Here is a 20,242-nt window from a genome sequence, read left to right as displayed (position 1 = left end):
ATGTACTCCCAATGGTTCAATAAGAGCTGTCAGTTTACTTTGGGTACACGGTTGATTCGCGTTTTAGGCAAATTATGCAGGAATGGGAAGAGGTAATGAGCAGAAAGCAGTGATTGTTGCTGAAAGAAGCGCAGTCGTGTTAGTTGTATGTAACAGAAGTATAATTAGTTGTAGTGGTAGTTGTGCAATTTATAGTATTAGTGTGTTTGAGTTATGAAGACTTGAGAGAAAGAAACCGTTTTCCTTTTCTTTGCTTTGAATTTATTATATATATACATTAAATATATAATATTAAAACACTGGGTCGCTGTAGAGTCTGTGTTAATGAATGATGGTGTGTAATAGGTTCAACCAAATGTAAGAAAAAACATCCTGCCGAAGTGCCTTTGAGCAAGGCGGCTGCTGCGGCAGCTATGGTTCTGCAGGTCATCATGACACTGACAAAACAGAGTCGGTGTCGTGTGCTTCTGTCGATGACATCAGTTCCTAAACTGTTTTTAATAATGAACGAGTTCATTCGTTTAGAAGAGGATGACTTGCCTTACGAATAAATGTGGTGAGGCTTATTACTTTTAAATGTAGTAATTTAATGCAAGTTGTGTGGCAGTGTTAAATAATTACATTTATGAACATATGTATCCACATTGAATTGTATTCTCTAAAACAGTGCCTTTAATTGTACCTGTATAATCTTTGAATAAACGTTTAATCAGCCACATTACAAAACTTACAACTAGCGTGGAAATAATTAGTCCGTTTGTTAATTGACAGAAAATCAAGCAGCCACTGTTTTTATAAATGGTTAATTGTTGAAGTATTTCTTTCTTGCAAAACCACCAATCACGCTCTCGTTGCAGCGTGAGGATTTGTTGCTTTTCTCTGTTTTGTATCATTGTAAAGTGATTAACTTTGGGTTTTGGACAGTTTGACTGACAAAATAAAACCTCTGAAGAAGTCACAGGGAACTGGACATTTTTCTCAATACATAATCAGTTAATTTGGAAAATAATGATCAGTGTGATAAATAATGAAACCAACTATTAAAAGATGAAACTTGAATAAAGAAGAAGTAACTATTTTGAATTAACACTTTTACATTATTCTAAATAATCAGTTTATGCTAAATTTAAAAGATCACTTGTTTTAAAGTGTACACTTGTTTTAAAGTGTAGCAGATAATTGTAAAATTGTACCCACGTATTTGCCAAATATATTAACATTAAAAATTGACTGTGATCTGCCTGCAATATATAAAGCTGGGTTCATAGGATAAGTTCGCAGTTTTCGAAGTCTATCTTGAATATCATATCGTTATGTTCATTGAAAGGGTTATTATTGCTGTAATTGTTCCTCCTGTGCACACTGGCTTCAAATAAATAGAGCGTTCATGGTCATGACATGTAGTAAAAAGTCATGTAAACAAGCGAGTAAACAAGAACAAGAGTAATTTACAAAACGCCTTTTACCTTTCCTGCCGTAGCTACGGGAAGTACAAAGGGACAAATGTATGTTGCTGGCTGAATGCTGATTAGAACACTTGGCTAGTCATCTTTCCCTGAACATGGCAGCGCACCTGAAAAAGCGAGTTTATGAGGAATTTTCTAGAACTGTACAGGTGAGCACATGAACCCCATTTCATCGTTCCTCTCTGTAAACTGTCACCCAACGTGAACGTTGAAGGTTGCGCTAGAGAGCAAACTAGCCTGTTAGCTAATGCTAAATGGCTAACTAACGTTAACCCAACCACAACAACAGCATGCCGCTTACAGCCACAACGCAACGCAGGTCATCTCTGTGATATGTTTACAAAATAAATATTGTATATATGATATTATAGTGTCAGTTATTGACCGTCTAAGTTAGCGTAGGTACTAGAGGTACTGTGTGACTAGATTAGCCTGAACACCAATAAGCTAACCTCAAAACTGATAATACTCGTTAGCTTAATTTTAAGATGAAGATATCAAAGTGAGCAATAGTGAAATAAAATCCGTTTATGTGGCGTATAACGTCATTGTTGCTAGTTAGTGGTTTCTTATGACGCAACCTGTATTGACAGACGCATTTCACACTGGTAAGCCTATGAAAGAGACCAGCAGGGTGTTTGTGTGCTGACTGTCAGTGGTGGAAGAAGTAACGTTAAGTAAAAGTACGTTACTAATACCCGGCTGTGAAAGTACTTAACAACAAGTCAAAGTTCTGCATTAAAACAAAGTAAAAGTATGTAAGCAGAAATGAAAATAGTGTCCATGTTTGTAAAATGTTCACATGTGACAGAGTACTGCTGAATAAATAGGTCAGATCTGAACAGAGGAGGAGAGATCACACACCTTGAGGGGAAACGAGGATGCCGCCTGCTCCCTGTAAAACATAGCTTTGTGTTATGCTGACAGATTCCCCATGAAGAAGCTCCAGCCAAGAAGCTGCGTCTGTCCAAACCCAGCAAGTCTGCGGCTCTGCACATCGACCTCTGCAAGGCCACCAACCCCACAGATGCCCTGCAGTACCTGCTGCAGTTTGCACGCAAGCCTGTGGAGGTGGAGAGCGTGGAGGGTGTGATCAGGATCCTGTTGGAGCACTACTACAAGGTAATGAACTATGTATGGGTCATAACCGGGAGCACGTGTGAATATCCATTGCTTATTCAGAGCTTTATAGATATAAAGGTAATCTCTGCAAGGTTGTAATAAAAGAGCTCATACATAGCCTGTGGCTTTTAGCACAATTTACAATGTCTTCATGTTCAGTCTGAGCTAAGCTGCACAGACAAAGCACATCTGATGCTGATGTCCTCTCCCAGGAGACAGATAACTCGGTGAGACTGAAGATCGCCTCTCTGCTGGGTCTGCTGTCCAAAACGCAGGGCTTCAGCCCCGACTGCATTGTGGACGACGCCATTAACACGCTCAACAATGAGAGTAAGACACGTTCACACATATCTACACACATGCACATTAGATTCATAATTGGAAATTATTACAATATTTGTTAGCAGTTGGGAAAGAGATCCCCTTGAAATATACTCAGATTTTGTTTTGTTGTTCTTCTCCGAGCACTGCCTGTTGAGTTTAACGTTTCAGTGACCTCCCTAAAGGAGAAGTGGAAATTGCAACTAGATCTGCCGAATCGGATCAAAGCACCTATTTGCACTTTAACATAAAGTGAAACTATATTAACATAATTTGTCCCCTCCCACAAAGACACCTATAAATAGCTAACAAAGTGTCTGTTTGCTCCGTTCTGTCTGCAGAGTCCCATCAGGTCCTCGCCCAGCTGCTGGACACTCTGCTGGTCATTGGCACACAACTACCTGAGAGTCCTGCAGTCAGACAGAGGCTCATAGAGATGGCCTGCAAGGTGACACACGCAGACATTTCGTAGACAGTACCTCACCGTTAAGTGTTCTTTATAGACGTAACGGACTCAACAGGACTTTCTGCACAAAGCAACTAATCTCCTCTGTGTTATTTTTCTTCTCTTTCTTTCCTCTCAGCACCTGTCTGATACGTATTTCGGGGTGAGGAACAAGTGTCTGAAGCTCCTCGGATGTCTCGGCATGGTGGACACTCCGCTGACCAAAGACAACGAGGGAGTTGGTACATCATTAGGTTTGTGCCGTCGCTCTGTATGATGGCTGAACTGTGACTTTCCTTACTTAAAGATTTCCTTACCTTTTGTGCACAAATCCGGGATTCATCAATACTTTTAGAACTGCCTCAGACCAGGCTGTCATAGAAAATGTAAACGCGCACCTTTTTACAAAATTCATCTCATTATTAAAATGGCATTCATTAGAAAAAGGCTTTAATAGACAACACCATTGTTAAGAATCTCCTAATGCGTTGGCCAAATATATTAAATAACTATTAAATTCACGCCATTTCATCCTCATCAATTATTATAAAATATTCAACTTTAAAAACTGAGTGTACCAGTCCTAGCTTGGAGTTATTCAATGGAGCATGTCCATATTGAAATGTAGTAGTTTTGGTTTTATTTACTTGGTCTGTAATGATCGGCTACACCAACCAATTACTAGTGCCACAAAATTGCGCATCTGTAGCTAATGAGTCGCTATTTTCTTTTTGCCTTTTGCTTTCGGGGCCATGCTTCTCTCTCTCTTACAACATCTTCACCGCCTCCTCCATAAGATAAGCCTTTATTTAGGTGTCATGATACGCATTTCCTTATGTAGAGAAATGGAGGCGTGGCAGTATGCTGATTGCAAATACCGAGCATTTGCCTGTCAATATAGAATGATTCTGATTCACATACATACACACATACATAGGTGGTAAGGGCAGAATTGGCCGGTGTGAACAGAATATCAGACACTAAAAACTATGAAGAACGTGTAATCTGTTAGGCCCGTTTTTTAGGTTTTTTTCACCTTTTATGTATTTCTTTCATTGCAAGGTTGATAGGAAAATACTCAAAAGCTTTGAAATGTCTGCCATTACAGTCAAAACTCAAATGAACTCTCATTTATGGATCATGATTGTACTTGGTGTGTGATGTGTGTGTCATGCTTCTGTTGCATGTTTTTCTCTCGGTGCTCCAGGAGGAGTGAGGGACGTCCAGAGTATCATCAGCGACTACTTCGGAGACCAGGACCCCAGAGTTCGCACTGCAGCCCTCAAAGCCATGGTAGGGCACCACCATCCCCTACACTCACTAAACAACTCCACCAGCACCACACTCGTGTATTCAGGGACCACACAGACACCAGCAGTGAGAAAACCCACTCTGCTGTCATACCAGTGATTATTCTCTTTACATAACAGCTCATTCTGTATGTTTGCTTTCCAGCTGCAGCTGCATGAGAGAGGGATGAAGATTCATGAGATCATCTATGACCAGGTAACAGCACTGTCACCCGTATCTGTCACCTGCATCTTTACTGGCACCTACCAAAATAATGGAAATCCCGGAGTGAACAGACCTACCTCATGGTGGATATTTTGACTATTGCAAAACGGATTTCTCTCTGTGGGAGATTGATAATAAAGTAATGGTATTAACAGACTGTCTGCCATGAGAAAGGTCTTTAGGCATTCGGTGAACTGTTCATGATGTTAATCATCAGCATCCATCTCAGCGACAGTGGCTGTGAGCATGTAACACGTGTGTATGTGTGTTTGCAGGCCTGCAGGTTGCTGACCGATGACTACGAGCAGGTCCGCTCAGCGGCGGTGCAGATTGTTTGGGTGCTCAGTCAGCTGTACCCGGAAAGGTGAGAGTGATGTTCAGAGTGACTTACTGTCAGCACAAGCTGTAGAGTTACAGTGCTAAGGGACACTCGTATCTGTAAGAATTGTCACTGGCTTTAAAAACGGAAACCCAGAAAAGTGTTTTGAAAAAGAAAAAGAAATGTATGCGATTTTTACATCCTGTTTCCCATGATGCTCTTGATAGTATTTATTTGTAATGTTGATTGCTGATATTTTGATCTGGTTAGCGAGTTACCGTGAATATAAAATATTTCATAGTAAATAAAATGTTCCTTTTCATTTCCAAATTCCCATTGACCTCCATTGACTTAACTGATTGGTGGCACAAGTTTGTAGTAGCTTTGCCTGACTAGTTCCATCTGTCCAATCAGCATTGTTCCCATCCCGTCGTCCAACGAGGAGATCCGGCTTGTCGATGATGCCTTTGGGAAGATCAGTCACATGGTCAGCGACGGCTCCTGGATGGTCCGGGTGCAGGCCGCCAAAACACTGGTGAGTGATGTGACCATAAACTGTGTATATACTGTACAAAAATGAAGCCAGAGTAAACAGAATACCGGCTCTGACATCTTGCCTTGGTGATGTTTTTGGAGCCTGAGTCTGCGCAGTAGTAATCGGAGGGTGGAGCCGTGATATCGCGGTCCCACACACTCGCCTAAATTGCGTGCACGGCCACAGCATGTTAGCATGATAGCAACCTAGCTGCTGCACCACGGTAGCTGTTTGGCTTGGAAGACATAAGTAATCATGACATCTCTATAAATACATTTATGATCAAATTGATGCATGTCAAAATACAGAAAAGAAACTAATTGACACAAAAAAAAAGGCAATGTTACGTTCTAACATTTCCATGTTTCTACCCATTTTATCACTAGAGCCCCTTCAACACATGAGCCAGTGTTTGGTTTGTCCGTTCTGGGCTACTGTAGAAATGTGGCGGCCGGCTCTGGGAAAAGGACCCGCTTCCTATGTAGATATAAACGGCTTATTCTAAGCTAACGAAAACGCAACGATTCTCATTTTCAGGCGATTATCCGCTAAAGAAAACATACTTGTTAATATTATATTTCTGCCAATAATTCCACCTAAATAATACACACTGTACCCTGTAACACTTCCAACCTGGCACAAGCCTGAATATGTATTTGTTATAAATGACGAATTAACCAATTTGTTGTGGCGACTCCTCTCAGATCAGTTGTATGATATTTATTTATTTATTTTTTTTGTATTTAACAATCGTAAGTGAAACTTGTTGAATCTTTTCTCGTGCACCAGGGTTCGATGCTGCAGGTCAGTCCTCACTTCCTGGAGCAGACGTTGGATAAGAAGCTGATGTCAGATCTCAGGGTGAGTCATGGAAGTTCGTTCACAAGATGCCTTTTTATTTAAAAATCTGTGAGTGAGACAAGAAATTCTAATTATGTTAATGAGCACACCTCCACTCACTCTCCTGTTTCTGTGTTCCAGAGGAAGCGTACGGCCCACGAACGGGCCAAGGAGCTCTTCACTTCTGGAGAGTTCTCCTCCGGCAGGAAGTGGGCCGACGACGCCCCCAAGGAGAAACTGGACAGAAACACGGTTTACCTCATCGCCTCGGGGGCCTGCGGGGCCTTCGTTCACGGCCTGGAGGACGAGATGTTTGGTATGTGAGACACGGGGCCGTATGTCTTTGTCTAACCGGATGTAAACAGAGCGATGTTACTGATGGGGTATTTTAACATATGATGATTTTGTTGATTTCTACAGGTGAGTAGCACAAGATGGACGTATCTGGGACCGTATAACTTATTTGTGTTGTCAAATTGAGTGAATATTCCGTCTGAATCTGTTACATCCACTTCCAAAGTGTTTTTTAAAGTTTGTTTTCTATATCACATGATATGTTGTCATGACCTCTTCCAGGTTTTACAGTGTCAGTGTCTCTGACTTGAGTGCTTTTCCCACTGTCTTCAACATTACTTCAGAGGTCCGTATTGCAGCGGTGGAGGCGTTGTCCCAGCTGGCTCGCTCATCTACAAGCTTCGCCGAAAAGTGCCTGGACTTCCTGGTCGACATGTTCAACGACGAGATCGAGGAAGTGAGGCTGCAGTCCATCCACGTGCTGAGAGAAATATCCACCCACATAACACTCCGAGAGGACCAGCTGGACACTGTGCTGGCTGTGTTGGAGGTACACACACACACACACACACACACACACACACACACACACACACACACTGGTCCAACAGTCAATCTCTTAACCCTGAAATATGTATTTTCTTGTGAGTCACATTACACATAAACACAAGCCTGTTCTACGCTCACATTGATGATGTCACTGTCTGTCTCCAGGACTCGTCTCGTGACATCAGAGAAGCCCTCCATGAGTTAATTTGCTACACCAACGTCTCCACTAAAGAGTGCATCCAGCTGGCTCTGCTGGAGCTGCTGAAGAACCTCAATAAGTATCCCACCGACCGCAACTCCGTCTGGAAGTAAGTGTGTGTGTGTGTGTGTGTGTGTGTGTGTGTGTGTGTGTGTGTGTGTGTGTGTGCTGCAAGTTTTGTTTATTTTCTCATTGTACATTTCTAATATTGTCACCGTATAAAAAAACAAGGCGACATTCACATTAACTACATTTTATGTTGAGGTTTTTGGACATATAAAAAAACAAAAAAAACAATGAACATTGAAGTCAACATAAGAGCAAGTGATGGAGAGATTTGTCACTGTAAATAAAGAATAAGGAAATGCTGATGTTTATTTCAGTCTAATACCATGGTGGGTATTATAACAATAAAGTATATATAACGTTATGTCATTTAATAAATCTAAAATCCAGTTCTGATAATTCTACAGGATGATTATAAAAGTTATGCAAATGATCTTTTAAGCAAAATGAATGCAAAAGTTACAAAATAATCAAAAGATAATGAAACTGACAATCCAGTGCATCAACATCTTTAAGTCACCTGTAGTCAAAGGGCTATTTATTAGTATTGAACAGCGGGACCTGTTTGGTTACCCCCCCCCATTATAGATCCAAGACAAAACTGTCAGAAAACAAATCCGTTTGCTTCTTCATTACCACAGACAGCGCCATGGATTCATCAATACACAGCACCGTTAGGGTACTGAGGTTTCAGAAAGAAATATACAAAAATCTTTATTAAAGTTACTGCAAGGAACTTTTTACTTTTTATGAAACAGCCTCAAATTAGTACTGATGCCTCTATATGAACTCCATAAGTAAACGAGACCATCAGCGAGAAGATTGGCTATTTTATTTATAGTTATTCTTAATGCTTGTCATCGGTGCCACCGGGTAAAATCAGACTCCGACTCCAGCGGGTCCTCCAGCAGAGACTAGCCCACCGTAGACAGACCCAGATCCGGCTTCACTGCACTTCTCTTCGACCTGCAGTATGAAGCTCTGGCGGGAGGAAGAGAGCTCATTGCTCAGCAGAAGGGTCTCCTCCTCCAGCCAGGAGCAGAGCATTGCCTCGCTGCTGCTCCGGTCCCCGCTGGGAGCCGACACCGACACCATGCTGCTGGAGGCCCAGGTACTGTACTGCTGGGCCTGCTGGAGGGAAGGGAGGCACGGGAGAACCAGGACTGTGCGTAGCAGGCTGTCTGACACCTGCTGCAGTACAATAAGAGGTTTTCTAAAGGGACTCTGGTGCTAGAAACCACTTTCGTCCACAGGGGCCACCAAAATTCACACAAAATTAAAGATGTTTTAAGGTTTAAGAACGTTTGAGAACCGCTGGGTTAAGATTTCAAGATGACAATATGGCAATATGGCACTATACTCATAGTGAGTGTGATGTTCAACCCTGTTAGAGCGACAAATCAATAATAGAGCCCTGAATAGGATGTTTTGTTACTTATGGAAACTGTTCATTGGTGACCTGAAAACTGATATATCTATTTTTTTCTTGTTTCACAAGGTGTCTGAAGTTCCTGGGTTCCCGTCACCCAACACTAGTGCTGCCGCTGGTTCCCGAGCTGCTCAGCACACACCCATACTTCGACACACCAGAGCCTGACATGGACGATCCAGCCTGTATCCTTCACACGCCGGAAAATCTCAAAACACACTTGGACGTCAACGCAAACCAGCCACATCAACCCCATTCTGCAGCAGCTGAACTATAAGTCTCCACATTACCCGTTTGTCCAGAAAATGTGCAGTCTTTCCTTATTCTGCATTTGTAGTTTAAGCCTGTAGTTAGTAATAGGCAGCAGCTTGCATGAGCCTCAGCCTATAAATACGTTAAGAGTTCAGACAGTACAACTAAAACTTCTGTTTTTAGGCAGGTCGGTTTCTTCCTTTTTACAGGCTGTGGACAGCAGAGTAAAGTATACAAGCTACAAGCAAGATAGTAAAGTAAATCCAAGTTTAAACCAAAATTAGTTTAATCAATATGGAGATGCTTGCTTATCAAAAATAAAATAAAAATATAAATGTATGTGCTGTACGACCTAGTAAGTAGTCTGTAAAGTAGGGAGGAAAACTCTCTTTAACTTTCTTTGATGAACTTGATTAATTAGCTCGAAACCATCTAAAAAAAGCAGCTGTTTTAACTGTTAAACCTCCTCAATTGTGAGTTTCTAGTAAATTAAATGAGTTAAAGGTTTTAGTGCAACATAATTCAATTATTCTAGGATTAGAATAAAAATGAAACTGACTTTTAAAGAAACCTAAAATTGAACTTACTTAATTATAAGCTAGTTTTAAAGTTGGGTGCCACATGATTTAATCTAGTTTAAAAATGAATCTGTGTAAGCGCAGTGCGTCCTTGGTGTCATATTTAGACAAAGCTGTCGGCACGGACAAGGATCACGTATAGAAGACGAGACAGTGGAGTAGCCTCAGGTCCTAGCTGGGTTAGCTTAGCTTCCATCTCGGCTCTCCTCCCTGGAGCAGGTTGGTGGCGTTTGGTCCGGCAGGTTGGTCGGCTGTGGACCGTGATCGTCTCAAAGTCTTCTGCACTTAATTCCAACGCTTCCTCTTCAGATGTTAAAGGATGTATTCTGTCATATGCAATTAGTGACGAACACAAAAATACTAAAATAAGTAAAGACTAAAATGTAGCGCTACCGGCCGCAGCATGTACATGCGCCGCCGTAGTGCCTAGTAATCATCGAGTGATAAACTGATAAAGTGTCATTGTACAGACATGTGACTTTACAAAAACTGGCAGGAAATCTCAATATGCAGAAAACTAAAGAAATTTAAAAGTATTATGGCCTGAAAAAAAATACAAATTAGCAATAAACTTTCCTCCAATAGTCTTTTTCTCTCATCACTCACCTGTGAGCTGTGTTTTTCTTTCTTGACTCTGTTTGTTGACCTCAGACATCGCGGTGCTGGTGTTGGTGTTCAACGCCGCCAAGTCGTGTCCCACCATGCCGGCGCTGTTCTCCGACCACACCTTCAGACACTACGTCTACCTGAGGGACAGCCTGTCTCACCTCGTGCCGCCACTCAGGGTGAGAAGTGAAACCCTGCAGGTCTCAGTCGTACTGCGGCCCCTGACAGTAACCTGCTCTGGGCCGTTAAAGGTTTAGTTTTTTTACACTCTATATTCAGCATGACTGATACAGAAGGTCCCAACGTCATGGGCAAAAAATGCTAATCGTTCCAGCTCTATTCCCAGTAGACACCCCCACAGCGAGTAACGGGACCCATTGTCACTGACGCAAATGTTGTATTATCAGACTAATGGCCAGACTCGTATACACACACACACACACACACACGCACACAAAAAATGATCTCCTGTAACTGTTGTCCTGTCTTTTTCTTTTAGTTGCCGGGCTTGGTGGACTCGCGTTGTAGTTTGGGTTCAGTGGAATCAGCTCAGCTCTTCCTACAGCAGAGTCTGAACAGGGTCAGCACCATCCAGAACCTGGAAGCACCCGGAGCCCAGGACCTGCTGAACTTCACGATACGGTGCATAACCACACACACACACACAATGTGGAAGCCCTTCTTTAATTCATTCATTCATACTCTTTTCCTCAATAGTAATCGTCACTTTTAATTTTTTTTTATATAGCAGCTTTAGAATTGTCTCAAGTTATATTTTGAGGATTGAGGATTGGACCTCAGAAAGTCAGTAAACACGTCGTTTACTGATCCTCTCAGGTCCAGGCTATTACTGTTAATGTTTTTGTAATAGTGAAATATTGGTAATATTAATATGCTTTATAGGGCTGCACCAAAGAGTTTGAAACTTCATTCATAACAGTGACTTTACAATTCAAAGTCATAAAATGTAACAGACATTTAAAACTTCATTCAAAACCCTCGAAAGAAGCTTCAAATATACAATCATGACATCATATTTGAATTGGATATACTGTGTGCAAAAAGCTGAAGTTAAATAATCCAGCCCTCAGACAAAGTTTGCCATTGTTTTATGCCATTGTTTTAACCATGTTGATTTGGTAAAGTGGTGATTGTAGTTGGTGAACATTGAATGAAGTGTGTGAATGTGTTTTTCTCCCGTCTGTCTGTCAGAGACCTGCGGCGGCTGGGGGAGCTGCAGACGGAGCTCGCTGGAGCCGCTGAATTCTGTGCGACATACCTGCGCTGCCAGCTGCTGCTCATGAAGGTGTGTGTGTGTGTGTGAGAGTGAGAGAGATTTCTGTCTATTATGCTTTGACCAATATTTCTTTGAGGACCCTGTTATAGAAATGCATTATCAGGAGTTCAAGGAAACAGACTGGTGGTTTCAAAGCAACCTTCGCTTTGCCTCGTTTCCTCAGGCTCTGCAGGAGAAGTTGTGGAACATGGCCGTACCTCTCTGCCTCAAACAAAACGTCACGGCCACAGCAGCAGCTCAACAGGTCAGCACGCACACACACGTTGGTTAGTGCGCTATCGATCTGTACGCACCCCCCCCTCACGGTTTGGGACGCATGTAAACCGCGGATTAATTACACAGTGTAACCATCATAGTGTGAAATAGGTTTTACTGCAGATCGTTATCAGCATATATTCAGTAGTTTAGTATTGTAGTCGCTGATCCCTGATTATGTTACATCGTGAACAACAAATCTGTTTAAATCAGCAAGAGGAGAGCTAGAGACGTGGGCAGCTAACGGCTAACGTACGGAGGTTCCATTCAGTTGCGTTCAGGCTCTGTTCAGTACTAATGAGTATTGGCAGAAGGTAAATTAATTAAAACCTTATCCTGATGTGTTCAAAATTAATATCATAAAAGGTAGTTTCTTTAGTGAGAAACTTGAATACATCAAGTTGTATGAAGGAGACACAACAACATCAAATGTATATTAGAGAGTTAATTATGACTTGTTTAACTTTCTAACACTAGGTATATATTTCTTTATCAATAAAAATACAATCTTATTTCTCAATCATTTGAATTGTGTGTTTTTTATGAATATAATCGCTTAAGGTGACAACAACAAAGTGAAAGGACAACATTTAGAACTTTTGATGACTTATACTGACCGCTGATTTGTTGAAAGGATTTTTGGGACAGCGGTGAAAACAAATAGTCTGGAGCCTTGTAGACCAGCTGCTATAACAAAACAAAACCACAAACACAATCTGTATCTGCCATATTGGATCATCGATGATCGGCAATTGTTATCAGCAACTAAAAGTGTGATCGGGGACATTTCTAAAAGTTACTTTTGCTCCATTTTTTTTGTTTGTGCTGATCCGATCTGTGACTCAACTTTTATGATCTGTTGCACCCCTGATGTTGGTATTACGCCTGTGTTAAACGTGTGTGTGTCGTTGTGTTTGTAGATCTTAGAAGAAACCTACAAGCTGGAGTTTCTGTACAGCGGTTTGGAGAGCAGACAGGTGGCCACCATACATCACGTTCGCCTGCAGGCCAAAGCTCTGCAGCTCGTCCTGACTGCTCGCACCAGGCAAGGGTCAGTACACACACACACACACACACATTGACCATATGCATTTAATGTGGACCACACCTGTATGCAGACGTTTCTTTTTTCTCCTCAGGTTGGATCCACTCATCAGCAGCTGTGAGAAGTTTTTGCAGGACATTGAGTTGTTCCAGAGGTGAGAAATGATCTGATAATGTCCGTCTTTCTGTTCTCCAAACTGTCAGGATATCTGAGCTTTAATTTGTGAGTTGAACCGGATTGACGGCAACAATTAGGAGTCAAATGAAATAAGTAAAAACAAGGTAAAATTGATTAAACATGGCAATACAAGTTACAGTCAAAAATGTAACCTAATTAATGGCAGTGGCAAACGGAACAGTTTTAAGCCTTAACTTAAAGGAATGGAAGAGTAATCAAGTTATCTGAGAGTTTGTTCCAGATGTGTGATGCTTCTCAGTGTTCATTGTTGACCCTGGACACATTGTCACATTATGGAGCTCTTTGAGTCGTCTTTATACAGACACGACTAAAGCAGACCGGCCGTTTAAGTGTTCCCCGGAAAAATCCCCTGAAACGTCAGCTCTCACAATTGATCTGTCTTCAATGTCTGTTGTTTTGCCTGCATTCTGTTTGATGAATGGTGTTTCCTTCTCCTCATCATCTCTTCCAACTTCTCTTTCTCTGGGAATTGTTTGACATATTGATTTCAACCTGAATGGGGGCTAATGAGCCTCAGGAATGACAGTCTTACTGAAGAGGCAGACACAAATGAAACTGGTTGAATTTGCATAGTGGACTCAGGGTAGAATGTCCCTACTCCTTACTGTTGGTCCATATATGCTTCAATGCTCTCCTCTCACTATTTCTTCCTTCCATATCTTCTGCAACCCTCAGGCTGTTTCTGGCGGAGCTGCCCCACCTGCAGGACAGCTTTGTGGACAAGCTGTTGGAGCTGATGCCCCGGCTGTCGTCCTGTAAGCCGGTGGAGATGGTGAAGATCCTGCAGACGACTCTGAGACAGAGCGGCCTGCTGCAGCTCAGGCTGCCCGAACAAGTATGATGAATCTGTCAGAATATGTTTTTGTACTCACCAGCGGTGGTGTGCAGTTTGATGAACCGAGTGCTTTTCTTTGCTTTCATTAACTTTTCCCTGCCGGTCGACAGATCCATCGGGCAACAGCCACCATCATAGAGCCGACGGGGGAGTCGGACAACCCGCTGAGGTTCACCACGGGCCTGGTGGTGGCGCTGGACATCGATGCGATGCTAGAGCACGTCCAGGATCCCCAGAACACTGTGAAAGTACAGGTCAGTTCACTGCACAACTATATTACTGAGCTTCTCACTGGACCTTTTGGGGTTTCACTCAGCTTCAGAGTCGGCAGTCCTTTGTAGACTGCAACAAGCTGTTCAGTATTTTTAGCTTTAAAGAATTACATTAGTCTTTTTTTTAATTGTTATGGGTCTTTGTTGCAACAAAATAAGAACCAGCAAAGCTCGACAGGTTCAGATCAGGTAATGAAGGAAGGGTCAAAGTAATAAACATTGTGGGTGTAGTTTTGCAAATCTGTTCATTCTAAAGTTTTTTAAGAGCAAAGTCCCAGCACTTGAAATGAAACGTACAAGTTCTGAATATAATCTGGAGACCATCTTGCGATGGCGTCACACCGGCCGCGACGCCAAACATCTGCCTTCATTTTGATCTCAACTACACACACAGACAGACAGAAATATAAACACCTGGCAAAGAACTCCAACCTACTCTGTGTACAGAAGGTGTCTCCAGAACCACATTTTGCCACGATGCGTCACACACAGACTCGCAAGGTAAAAACTGTCGCGGCTGCTAACTCACGTTTTATTCTGTGATATTACATGGACAAAGTACAAAACATACTCCCACACTTCATTTGAAGCGTTCAACACTGGGAGTTTGTTCCTTTTTGCTGTTTATTTTAAGTGTTTGATTCCTCAACTTCCTCCTCTTCAACATGAAGAACGTCTCAGTTACAAGTAATATGATATTTGTACTTTACAAGCAAACGCCAAATTGTTAGGTATTCTGATATCAGAATGTGGATGTTTACCAAAGCTGTGGCAACATTTCTTTCTTTTCTTGCACAGTAAGATTGTAACTTGTTTGTTATTCTGCGTACTGTTGCTCTAGCCCCAGAGATGATAAGAGTGTTGACTACTGGAGTTAAGGATGTAAAAGATCGGTTTAGTTCAAGCTGTCTGTGGAAAACCGTGAACTGTAGCTCAGGAATGTTGACTATGAGAATGTCCTCTCTAAAACACACTCGTTCACTGTGGATATGAAAAAACTGTCTGAATCAGCTGCTTCCTGTGCATCGTGTCCCTTCAGGTTCTGTATCCAGACGGCCAGAGTCACGTGATCCATCCCAAACCTGGAGACTTCAGGAAGCCTGGACCTGACAGACACAGACTCATCACACAGGTTTACCTCTCACACACTGCATGGACAGGTGAGTATCATACACACACACCCCATATTTCTGTTTCAAGTGACACATTAAAATGTTTTTCTCCATCTTCTTTTAATACGGAAAACGGATTCAAGAGTGAGACATCGATACACATCAACTGATCCAACTCAAATTCTGCTTTTAAAAAAAAGAAATCAATACAGCTGTCAAAAACATTCTCCCCAATCACACACCTGTTGTAAGGTAACGCCAGCAATAGCAGCCAATGCTACTTTTAACTGGCTCCTGGTTAAAATGAATCAAATCCTGATTGTTTAAAATCAGCCAGAGTGAGACACACACACACACACCCCAGACTGGTAAACGTTGCCCTCTTCATCAGTGAATCAACTTTGACTATCTCTCTCTCTCTCAGAGCCGTCTCAGATCGAGGTGCGCCTCCTGCTGGCCTACAGCTCCTCCTCAGCCTCCCTCTCCTCCCCTTCGCCGGCCTCCAAGCTGGGATGGAGCGACAGCATCGACAGCCTCTCGCCGCCGGAGGCCGCCGTGGAGGGAACCATTCCGTTCAGCAAGCCCGTCAAAGTCTACATCATGCCCAAACCCGCCCGCCGCTAACACAACTCCTTGACGGTGGACACACAGATGAGGCTCTAACTCTATGGCCACACATTCATTTTTAGAATTAGGCCAAGCGTAAAAGTAATTTATGGTTCAGCAGTAGGAAGCACTAGAGTGTGCTTTACTCATGCCGTGTCAAATTGTATGGGGAATATTTTTGTACTTTACAATTTGTTTATGATAAAGACAAACCCATGTGATGGAGATGACTCATTTTCAAATTTTATTTTGTGTATCCAACAAGCAGAAATACATGCACTGAACTACACATTCATTACCATATGACCTGACCATATGTCTGTTTGCTGACAGTTGAAAAGTGGTTGTTGTGCTTTAATATTCCACAAAATGGGCCTGTAAAATCAAATGGAGTTGCATTGCATCTTCAATTTGTTACAAAAGAAGATTTATAATAATGGATTGGACATTAAGATGTTTCAATCTGACCCTAAATCAGTGGTCTGCAGTCACGCTGAGAAAAGCGTGAAGCTAGCAGAGCTAGCCAGCTGTATCTAAAACCCAGACTGTGGGACATGGTGCACTGCAGGCTGTCCTCCGTCCCGTGTAAGGCCGTCTCAGTTGGTGTAGCAAGGCTAAAGGTGACATCAACAGGTGGAGTGGAAGACCCCCCCCACCTTGGCGCCCTGGCCAGCCAGTTTGTTGTATTCGGCAACGGCCTTCTCCGTCTGCAGGACCCTGACGTCGACGCCCTTCTGCATCACGAAGTCCAGTGTGGAGGAGGGAACCTGAGAGAGAAGATGACCGCCTATAAAAATAGACTTTTAAAAGAAATGTCCACCGTCCCCAGTTTTAACATTAAAGTGAGAGCACATTAATGCATCGTTAATGTAATCTAAATGATTCCAAAATGAGACATCCTGCATTAAGAGTACTTTTAAGTAGAGTTCGTATTCTGTGCTTTTACTGAGGTAAAGATTTGAATCCATCACTTGTAATTCTACTCTGCAGTAATGTTACTTTTACTTAAGCACTAGATGTGAGAATGTGCTCCACTACTGCTGTGCCCTGAATGCTGAAGTTACTGCTGCTCACACTACTCCTTCTGCCTGGACTACATAAATCATAAAGTGATGATAGGTATTCCTTTGTACCCCTGAATAAATGGACCTTTTCTGTAGGTCTGTTTTACCTGCAGAGCTTCACTCATTCCTCTGCCGATGACCAACAAGTCTATTCCCTTCTTCAGCACCTCCTCCAGGTCGGCGGGTTGGACTCCTGGGGAATGCTGGGTATGTGGAAAAGGCAAGATAGTATTTGTGTGTGAGAGCACTGTCGTCAACATGCAGTCCTGCGTGTCTATTTTGTGTGTATTATGGTTCCGGCTCCACTCACGTTGGTCCCCGTCTCCCTCCAGTCCCAGGCCCGGCTGCCTCCGGGCCAGACCTTACAGTCCTTGTAGCTGGAGGAGCATCCCTTCACCTTCATGTGGCCCCAGGACAGAGAGGTGATCTCTGGAGAGGACATGTCCATGTGAGGACTGTAAGATGAGAGAGACACGGTGGAAGATGATGACTCTGTAGAGTATGTACAGGTGATTAAATACAGTTCCAACAGAGCTTTGAAAACACCTTTCAAAGCTCCTGGTGCCATAAATCTTACTGGTTCATGTCATATTTTGCTGTGTGAGATGGATCTAATAAATGGCTGCATTTATATATCCGAGATAGAGTACTGTAAAGCTACATAAAATGGGAACACAAGTACAAGGACAAGTACCTAGAATTTGTACTAAAGTTGCCTACAGTAGCCTACTTGAGTACTTTGATTCCACCACTGATAAAACTATAAAGTTGTTCCCTTCAAGTTGTGTTTACCTGAGTGTGTTCTTGTGCAAGTGATTGTTTGGCCACTGCATTTTAAGGGAGATGCTGGTGTCATTTAATGTTAAGTATTTGTGTGTCATTCCCGGTTACTCTGATAAATGAATAACCTGTACATGAAGTCCTTTGTAAACATTTTTGTTATCTGGACAACACTGGCTCTGGCCATAATTACACCACGCGACAAAAATCAATATTTATTAATGCTACTTAATATGTTGTGCTTAATATTTCGGCTACAGGCACAGAGGTGTACAACTTATAGCAAAGTCAGCTGAGGTGAACATTAATCGGCTGCAAAGACAGAATAAATGATCCACTGCCAGTTCTGCCGTTAGTGATAGGAGCTATTTTTGTACTGGGTACACACTTACTGGCTCACTACACACCAAACCAAGAAGAAACTGCGAGACAAAGTATGTTTGTTGCATTAATAAACCGAAGCAGGTTAGAAACAATTACATTTGCAGCCGCAATAATGCTGTCGTTGGAGGTTCCTGACGCCGTTACAGGGAAGTCATGGAGCTACTTTCTATGCTACTGCTGCTGCTGCTTACCTCGTCGATGTCAACAGACTGGACACGCCCCCTCCGGAAATGATTCTACTTCCTGTAATTAAAGGGACAAAAAAAGAAAACTTCATTCAATTCATTTCAGATACATACAATCACTGACAGCTTTCAGCTGATATGATTAAAATCTATTACAGATTGATTGTGTATAAATGTTAGTTAACAGCTATTTTGTCTTATCACACACATAAGAAACCATGTCAGTAATTAGCAGCAAGCTTCTCTCTCTTTTGGTCCTTACTTAGTTTTGGATTTAGAAATATGGGGCGTTATTGTGTAGTTCATAGTTAACATGATAAACTCTGTTGTGGCTCACATGGTCAGTTTAGGGTTGAATCCTGCAGTCAGCTGTGTTCTCCACTAGAGACTACCGGAGCTCTTTAGTTCTTGTTGTGTACTTCATCACCGGACCGTAAAAAACACCTTCTTCATGAAACATTCACTACACTTTACGACATTGGTTCAATGTCTCTCTTTGTGCTGCAACTGTTTGTAACGTGGCTGCAAATGAGATCAGTTTGTGATGATTTATATTGTCGCTGGACCAGAGCGTGTCACGTGACCATGACGACTCCCACGCGGTGCTTTATGAATACCTTGTTTCTTAAAAGTGTCTTTTTTGTGCCTTTTACATTGTATTTGTTCACCGGTAAAGCGTTCAGTGAACATGTTTCCAGTTTTACAGTGTCACTTAAACACATCCTCCAGGAACGGTGCAACCCTTGAGTATTTTTAAAATTCTCATGCGAGCTTCCATCTTTTTAATTGGTGGTCAGCGAATAGTTATACTTTCATTGCACACAGCAGTGAGGAGGTTTAAAACATCTTCATTATAGAACTGATAGAACTCAGTGGGCAGACCGTCAGGACTTTTACTGACGTTAAGTTGTTGGATGGCCTCCATCACTTCCTCTTTTCTTATCTCTCCACTAAGGTGAGTGAAGTTTAAGTCGCTGTATGAAGGCATTGTTTCCAACAGAATATTGACACAGCCTACATCTGTCTATTCTTTTATATGCATTGACACACAGAATTCTGATTACTTCCCTTTTTTTCCTTTTCACAGCAGAAAGTATCACCTTCATGGTTTTTTATACATTTAATGCATTTATCTTGTATTTGTTTTTGACTTTATTTCAGAGCATGAATTAGATTCCCTCTGCTATCCAAGTCTGACTGTTTATAAACATTTTAGCTCCTTTAATAAATCTGTATTTTTTTTTTTAGACATTGAGTATTTAGTTTCCAGAAACCTCTGCTAGCTGAGAAGACACGGTTGTTGTTACTAAGGGGTGATATGAGAAGTCATTTAATACGGTTCTATAGTTTATTGCGTTGAAGTGTGACGATACATGCATTCTGTCAATACGGGTTTTGGTTTTTGAGTCAAACCTGGTGAATTCATATCCTGAAGGGTTTACAGATCGACATACATCTATTAATTTAGTTTCTTCACATACTTGTTTTAAAAATTTGCCCACTGGACTCAGTTTGAAGGACTTCTTACTACAGTTGTACTGTTAAAGACACCACATAATATCATTTTATAACCTACTGACAAAAATTCTGTCTTTTTAATAAACCCTTTTTTTGGGGGGGGATTTGTTGGGAGAAGTATAAACATTAATTCTGTGTTTTTCTCTCTAAATATG

At 41.9% G+C, this 20,242-nt stretch overlaps 2 protein-coding genes across 6 annotated transcripts; one reads left to right on the top strand and one right to left on the bottom strand.

The window, feature by feature from the left end:
• The first annotated feature begins 1,491 nt into the window (after positions 1 to 1,491).
• Positions 1,492 to 17,332, top strand: ints4 (integrator complex subunit 4). The gene is made up of 24 exons (XM_031877834.1): positions 1,492 to 1,615; positions 2,394 to 2,588; positions 2,801 to 2,918; positions 3,251 to 3,357; positions 3,494 to 3,608; positions 4,562 to 4,647; positions 4,810 to 4,860; positions 5,145 to 5,233; positions 5,603 to 5,723; positions 6,513 to 6,584; positions 6,705 to 6,879; positions 7,202 to 7,407; positions 7,572 to 7,714; positions 9,170 to 9,285; positions 10,582 to 10,715; positions 11,036 to 11,178; positions 11,749 to 11,842; positions 11,997 to 12,077; positions 13,009 to 13,139; positions 13,228 to 13,287; positions 14,007 to 14,166; positions 14,277 to 14,420; positions 15,478 to 15,598; positions 15,975 to 17,332. Exons 1-24 carry the CDS (start codon positions 1,562 to 1,564, stop codon positions 16,172 to 16,174), a joined length of 2,916 nt encoding a protein of 971 aa, XP_031733694.1. The 5' UTR covers positions 1,492 to 1,561; the 3' UTR covers positions 16,175 to 17,332.
• On the bottom strand, positions 16,375 to 18,593 carry aamdc (adipogenesis associated, Mth938 domain containing). Of its 5 annotated transcripts, none has more exons than XM_031877840.1 (4): positions 18,576 to 18,593; positions 17,531 to 17,675; positions 17,328 to 17,423; positions 16,375 to 16,923 (listed from the first exon to the last, which is right to left on the bottom strand). In XM_031877840.1, the coding sequence occupies exons 2-4, from the start codon at positions 17,666 to 17,668 to the stop codon at positions 16,783 to 16,785; spliced, it is 375 nt and encodes a 124-aa protein (XP_031733700.1). In that variant the 5' UTR covers positions 17,669 to 17,675; positions 18,576 to 18,593; the 3' UTR covers positions 16,375 to 16,782. The 5 variants fall into 5 exon arrangements, with proteins under 5 accessions (XP_031733700.1, XP_031733699.1, XP_031733698.1 ...); XM_031877839.1 differs by having other exon boundaries at positions 17,531 to 17,712; positions 18,481 to 18,579; XM_031877838.1 differs by having other exon boundaries at positions 18,481 to 18,579.
• Between the last annotated feature and the right edge of the window lie 1,649 nt (positions 18,594 to 20,242).

Source organism: Anarrhichthys ocellatus, unplaced genomic scaffold (genome assembly GCF_004355925.1).
Source record: "Anarrhichthys ocellatus isolate YVR2014 unplaced genomic scaffold, GSC_Weel_1.0 scaffold151, whole genome shotgun sequence".
Lineage (NCBI taxonomy): Eukaryota > Metazoa > Chordata > Actinopteri > Perciformes > Anarhichadidae > Anarrhichthys > Anarrhichthys ocellatus.
The sequence above is the reverse complement of the archived record's forward strand: the minus strand, read 5'-3'. Positions and strand labels throughout refer to the sequence as shown.

Excerpts from the sequence above, each read along its gene's own strand:
- ints4 (XM_031877834.1), top strand. The coding sequence starts at position 1,562 with ATGGCAGCGCACCTGAAAAAGCGAGTTTATGAGGAATTTTCTAGAACT. Across the intron at positions 4,648-4,809 it reads CTGCAGCCCTCAAAGCCATG|CTGCAGCTGCATGAGAGAGG; the intron begins GTAGGGCACCAC and ends TTTGCTTTCCAG. Across the intron at positions 6,880-7,201 it reads CCTGGAGGACGAGATGTTTG|AGGTCCGTATTGCAGCGGTG; the intron begins GTATGTGAGACA and ends ACATTACTTCAG.
- aamdc (XM_031877835.1), bottom strand. The coding sequence starts at position 17,788 with ATGGCACCAGGAGCTTTGAAAGGTGTTTTCAAAGCTCTGTTGGAACTG. Across the intron at positions 17,424-17,530 it reads GGAGGGAGACGGGGACCAAC|CATTCCCCAGGAGTCCAACC; the intron begins GTGAGTGGAGCC and ends CCACATACCCAG. Across the intron at positions 16,924-17,327 it reads GAATGAGTGAAGCTCTGCAG|GTTCCCTCCTCCACACTGGA; the intron begins GTAAAACAGACC and ends CTTCTCTCTCAG.